Genomic DNA, 7,212 nt, shown 5'->3' on the forward strand with positions numbered 1-7,212 from the left:
AAAGGTTTATGGAAGTTTTTTATAATATCTAAATAAATAAATATAGAATATTCTTAAGTTTTTAATGAATTAATCAATTATTTTTACAAAAGAAACATATATGAAAAAAAAAAAAAAAAAAAAAAAAAAAAAATATTTACAAAATGTACGTGCATGCAAATAATTTATATTACATTTTTGTTTTTCAAACTCATTAATATTCAGTCGCATCTTTATATCGATATCAAAATAAAATTTACTAATTAATCCGTTGCTAAAATAAGCATGATATTATTAATTAAATAAATTTCATTATAACTACTGTAATAAATTAAAATGTATAATCATTTTTATTTTAATATATTATTACTTGTAAAAAAATTATTGATTTCATGGGATTAAAAATTCCATTTATCATATTTTTATAGTTAAAAATTTATTATTATATAACAATTATATTCATTCTTTGTTGAAGCATAATTATTAGTTTTATTACTATAACTTACATTATACTAAGTTATATTTTTAATTATTATTTCTTTTATAATTGTAAAATATAATTTCTCCAAATGCAAAATTTTTTTTAATTTTTTTTATCTTTTTTACTTTATATTCATTTTTTCTTTTTTATTATTTTTTCATTCACCTTTTTTTTTATAGATTTTGCATTTTTTTATTATGTTTTTTTTCCTACTTTTTCCGAGTCAATTATTTTTTTATAACAATTAAATTTATTAAGATTTACTTATAAAAAATATTTGTGCATGCAAAAAAGTTAATTTTTGTTATAAATTTTTTTTCTTTTGCTCATGTATTTTTTATTTGAAATAATTCCTTTAAACGGTTACGAATAAAATTCATCAATATAAAAATAAAATCTTCTATTATTTAATGGTAAAATGATTATTATAAATCACTAAAGTTTTATTAATTTTTGTTTGTGTAAAATTTTTTTTTTTTATTCTTAAATTATATCCCTAGCATAATAAATATAATTCATTTGTCAAAGTACACAATTATTTCTGTAGTAAAAAAATTAACATTTAAAAAATACTAATATTGACCTCTTCATTAATATACAAAATATTAAAAAAATAATAAATTATTACATATGTTGTATATTTTTCATATATGGAATTATTAACCCTGTTAAATTAATTTTAAGAATTTTCATAAGAATAAATTGACTTCCTCACTAATTATTTACTTAGATTTAATTAATTAAAATTTTAGGTACTCTGTAGAAAAAAATAGAGAAGAGATTAAAAACATAGATAATTAATATTTGAAAGGAATATTCATCGTATTTTTTATTTTCATATAGTTAGAAAAATTAATATTATCTAGAACAAAATATAGTGTCATTGTTTATATTTATGAGCAAACTGTGAATGAATTCTTATTAAAGATTTTGTTATAAACTTGAGAATATATCAATTTAATATGGAAAAAAAACTAATGTATTGTAAAATTTGTATAATACTCTTGTTATATTAAAAATATGTACAAGAACTTTGGGAATGAGACATTTACTTAATATATTTAAAGAAACACTTGTAAATAATAGTTCAACTAATTCTAATGTTTCAGCATCTAATAATAATTTAGATTCTAAAATTGATAGGATTATACTTGCATTAATTCTTACCATTAACTTATTTATTATATTTTACATTATCATTTTTATTTACAGACTGAAAGTAATATAAAATAATATGAAAAAATGCTATTTACTTATTATATTAATGTAATTATTTCATTAATAAAAATTGACATTATTTTATATTAATTTTATTTGTATAATATATCCAGCAAAGAGCAATACATGATAACCTAATGTTAGAAGTTGGATCAGTAGATTCAGGATATGCAGACATTGAAGATGAAGATATAGATGAAGAAATAGATGAAGGAGCAAGAATAGTAGATGTAGATGACAGTGTAGAAAGAACAGTAAATGAAAGAGTAACATTAAATGTACATGGGCAAATAAATAGTGAAGAAGATGAAGTAGTAGTAAGAATTTATTAGTTGATTTGATTAAAGCTTTAGAAAATAATAGTAAATTATAAGTGACAAGTTAGCTATGTATTATACCTTTTTAGGAATAAGTCTAACATTCCGATAAACAAAAATGTATATTTAGATAAGAGGAAGCATAAACGAAAAATAATTTTTTTTTGTAATTTTTGTTTTTAATAATATTCTATTTCAGTTTTAAAAAAAAAAGTAAATAGATATATTTCCTCTTCTACTTGTTTAAAAGAATGAAAAAAAAAAAATTTTTTTTTGTTGATCTTCTAATGAGTACAATTCTTTGAAAAAAATTTGTTAACCTATAATGAAAAATTATTAGTTTATAAAAAAATGCTATTTTACATATAAATTGTTTTTGTAATAAAAATTTGAATTTTAATGAAAATAAGAAGAAATTCTTATTAAATAAAATAAATACTCTTTGTGAAATAAGTATTATGTTTAGAATAGTAAAAACAATTAATTAACATATTTTTACATAAAGAATTAGAAGTATTCTATATTTAAACTATTTAGTTTATGCTATATAATGTAACGCATAAAGTTTAATTATTTATAAAAAATATATTCCTTACAATAAATAAAAATAGTAGAGGCTATTCTACGTTTTCCTTATTTGTTCATTAATCTAGCAAAGTCTTTAAACATTCCATTTATAAATCAATTATGATGAATAATGAGAATTACATACTTGCATATCGAAAGTAAAATCGGAAAAAAAGAGAAAATAAAGATACAAGATAAATTGGATATCAACAATTTTACTGATAAAACTTATATAATAACTCAAAATAAAAAGGAATTAAGAAGATAACTATAAAATGTTCCATTTTTCTTTAGAAGTAAATGTATAAAAAAAAAAAGAGTGAACATAGATTTTCTATTAGTACATAAAGGAAAATGAAAAACTATTTTTCTAAATCTTTGAATGAAGTGTTATTAGAGTTACGTAGGAACATTGATAAAAAATCCTATTTGGGCTATATGAGATAATACTGTTACGTAAATTTTATTCATTATATTAGTTAAATAAAGATGGTATTGAAAGTAACTATCAATTTCCTCTGTGTTAATAAGTATATAATTTTTCAATAAAGAGTTTTATCTATTTCTTTGAACCATCAATAAGATTAAATGAAATATAACACCAAGTTTAGTTATGCATGCAAAATATTTAAGAAAATGCATACACTGAAGTTTACAAAAAGATGATTTATGCCTTCTACTTTGAACTTTCATTTTAAAGGGATAATTTTTTTTATCATTGTATAAATTTAATACATATATATATATGGAAAGAAAAAAAAAAAATTTAGTGATTTTTTAATTGAATAACAAAAAATTAGTTATTAAAAAAGAAAAAGTTAATAACATATAAAAGTTATATTTTTAATGTAAGATAGTAAATATGTATTGTATTTTAAGAGTTTACAAATTATTATTATTTGTGTCTTAATAATATTATTTAACAGTTTTTATTTAGATATATGAACATTATTTTAAATTCGTAGATTATTAAAAATAAATAAGGTATTAACTTAGTATTAATTCTAAGATTGAAGCTTCTAATAATTTGTTTATCTAATATCGTATGGCATTATTATATAAAAATCATTTAATTTATATAATAAATTATTTTGTAAAAATAAAATTAGTACATATCACTAGGCATCATGTTTATTAATGTGTTTACTTTTTATTAGCATCTTCGAATGGAAATTAAGATATAATTTGTTAAAAAAGATATAATTATTTTTTTAATAGTATGTTCAATAACTTTGACATATCAATGAAAAAATAAATTAATAAATGGATTGTAAAGAATTTTCTATTAATTTTAATTATTGCAAAAATTATACTGATACGTCCAATAAGAAAACGTAACACATATAGATTACATAATTGAAAATTTATTCTTTCAAAGAAAATTAACTTTAATGAAAATTATCATTCTTTTTATTAAAAATTTAAATTTTCTTTAAGTCTGTTCTATGTGAAATATTCCTTCTAAATAAACTAACAAATTTTAATAGAGTTAAATATTTTTAAACATAAGAATTAAATACAAATAAAAAGAAAATACTTTTTGTTTTTTCATTAATCTTTAAACCTAATTTTTCATATTTCGAAAAATTAATCTGACTTGATGGAAAAAAATTTAATGAACAAAATCAAAGTAACAAGAAACATTAATTTTCAACAATTAATAACGGAAAAAAAATTAAATTTTTAGTGATATGCATAATAATAACACTTAAAAAAAAGAGAAGAAATAACTTTTCTTTTTTTAAAGAAAATATATATGCTAAACTTATTGATTTCCTTATCTTACTTTATGACATCTAATATTTTTTGTATTTCTTCATTAATCCTTCTATTATTATTATTAATAAACTCTTAAAGTGAAATATTTTTATATACATAAATATAAAAATAATTCTAAAGTTTTAATACAGGTACCTCTATATTCTCTTATTTCTATTAGTTACTTTTATATGACTTTTTAACTGCATTTAGCATATCACTCTAGTCTTATTACTTAACAGTTAAATCTTTGTTAGTGAGACCCTTATTTTTTTACCTTTACAATAAGTAGGTATTACTTTTATATTTTCATCTTTGATTTAGTATCTATGATTTATTAATTAATTGTTAAAAGATCATAGTAGTATTTAAAATTGTCAAATTAATAAAGAGCATATAAAAAGATACCTACTTATTTTATTTATCATAAAATTAATTTACTTAGGTAATTATTTACCTCTTATATAATTATTTATTCGCAGTAAATTATATGCATTTACTTATTTATCACATAATTTTTATTTAGTTATAAAAAAATATATTATCGCTATGTAATCTCAAAAAGAAATTAAAATAATACAATACTAATTTTTTTTATGTAATTTTATTTTTATTATAATACACACTTTTTATAGGCACTTCTCTAATACATTTCAGAAGATATTTATTTTTCTTAGTAAGCTACTTTGTGATTTTTCTGTGTAAACAAAATATTGTTACTCATATCTTCATACATGTCTATTAATTATCTTATAAAAGCTTGTAAATATTAAAAGCAACTCATTAATATAATTTCTCAAAAAGGTTAAGGAAGTATTTTATTGATCACTTTATGAGGCAAAGATCAATATGACATAAATTGTATTCTTCTATATTGTTACATTTGACTTATAGTATATTTAAAAAATTCATAAGAAATAATATTTCTTATATTAGAATTAATATTTTTAATTTTTTCTTTTTAATTTTACTTAAATTATTGTGTGACTTTATATAGATCACTTAAATAAGTAGTTCTCATTTTCTATATAATTTTGTATAATATATATGAAAAACATTGTAATATTTAATAAATTCCGAGTATAGAAAAATACAATAATTCCTTTAATGCACATTACATACATTCCTATTCAGTAATACTTATTTTTATACTATTTCATCAAAAGGTAATTTTTTTCTTCAGATAAGATTTTATACATGTGTTTTATACCTTTAGTAGAACTTTTATTTATACCTTTTTCTCTATAATAAGCGCTCCTATAATATACTTTCACTTGAAATTATTTAGTAATATATTCTTGAAATTTTTTGCTTATTTATCTATAAATAATATTATCAACCCATTTTAAAAGATATTTAAATAAATAAATAAAAACGTTTTTATTAGCGTACACTAAAAAAAAAATAAGTAAAAAGAAATATATACACCAAAAAAAAATGTAGATGTCATTTATAATATTTTTTTGATGTATATGTGTATAGCTACAATTTTAAAAAAAATATATTTATTTTTTTTTATTTGTGTTTTTGAGATTCTAATATAAAAAAAAATATTATGATTATAGTTTTATTTTAATTTTTTAGAATAAATGAAGTAGTACATTTTTTTTTATGAAAGATTAAAAATATTATATTATATAATATATATATATGCTATAAATTAACTTAAAAAGTAATTTATTAATGAAATTAATATTTGATATTATTTAGCAAAAGTAGTAAATAATATGTTTTATATTTTATTTTAATTAAAACAAAATAAGCAAAATTTTCTTTACATGCTTTTAATTAATTTTTTCGTTCATTACTAGCAAATTCATTGAATGGGCAATTAATAAATCATGTATATAAAGTCTATAATGATCCATTAAAATTATTCTTGAATATATAAATATAGAGATAAATTTGTTACTTATAACTTCAATTGAATTTACAATAAAAAGGGTTTTATTAGTTAGATTTGTTAATATAAATATGAATAATTATCTTTCACTGTGTGTATAAAGTATTTTTTTTATTTTTCTTATTCTAGATCCTACAATATCTAGTGAACCATATAAAATACATTAGGTTTTGGTAATATTTGATTTTTGCTATACTTAAATCGTTTATCGTGCATTGCTTAAGAAAGCAAACAATGTTTAATATATTAATCAATATTAAGAATAATATTATATCACCAAAAATGTCGCTTAACTTTCTTTAAGATCTTAATTAATTCATAGTATGATGAAAACTTACTACTGTGAAAACAATGAATTGAACTATTTCCGTATTTTTTTTATATTAATTTATTCTTTGGTTTTTTTGAATAACTTAATAGCATTATAAATATTTCAATTAATAAAAAATATGTAAAGAAATTTATATTTGGTATATTTATTGATATATTATTATAAATATTTACTTACTTTCCAGGTAATTATGTAGGTAAATTCAATATTTTATATTACTGTTTTTTTTTTTTAATAACATTTTTTAATAGCTTTTTAATTATTAACTTTTATTTGTTATTTTTGAAGACTTAAGTTACAATCTATCATTATTCAAAAAAATAAAAATCTTTATATATATATAAATATAGATACATGTTATTTTAAATATATTACTACGAATGTCTTCATATACATATATTTCAAATATCTTCCATGTATTAAAAACTTTTTTATATAAAATTTTGTTATAATTTTATAAAGATAAGTAAAATATTTTATTAATTAGATATGTATATCATTTTCGTTATATAATAAACTTGGAAATTATTTCTTCATATTATATCTCTTTGCATATTGCTTTAACCAGCATTGGTTTCATCATAAGTTTTCTAACAAGATTAAATGGAATTTAAATCTTCATATTCTTCCTGAGACTTAATACAGTTAAATATTATAT

General features: G+C 18.0%; 1 protein-coding gene across 1 annotated transcript, besides 3 other annotated features; it reads left to right on the forward strand.

Annotated features, from left to right (window-relative positions):
- Positions 1–1,499: 1,499 nt before the first annotated feature.
- PGAL8A_00272900 (hypothetical protein) lies at positions 1,500–2,010 on the forward strand (the record flags this gene model as incomplete). The annotated part of the gene is made up of 2 exons (XM_028671713.1): positions 1,500–1,679; positions 1,792–2,010. 2 exons carry the CDS (start codon positions 1,500–1,502, stop codon positions 2,008–2,010), a joined length of 399 nt encoding a protein of 132 aa, XP_028528338.1.
- A 3,131-nt stretch (positions 2,011–5,141) lies between these two features.
- Positions 5,142–5,628: a repeat region.
- A 553-nt stretch (positions 5,629–6,181) lies between these two features.
- Positions 6,182–6,607: a repeat region.
- Positions 6,608–7,043: 436 nt separating this feature from the next.
- Positions 7,044–7,212: part of a repeat region that runs on past the window's edge.

The sequence above is a fragment of the Plasmodium gallinaceum genome, assembly GCF_900005855.1.
Source record: "Plasmodium gallinaceum strain 8A genome assembly, contig: PGAL8A_v1_86, whole genome shotgun sequence".
Classification (NCBI taxonomy): Eukaryota; Apicomplexa; class Aconoidasida; order Haemosporida; family Plasmodiidae; genus Plasmodium; species Plasmodium gallinaceum.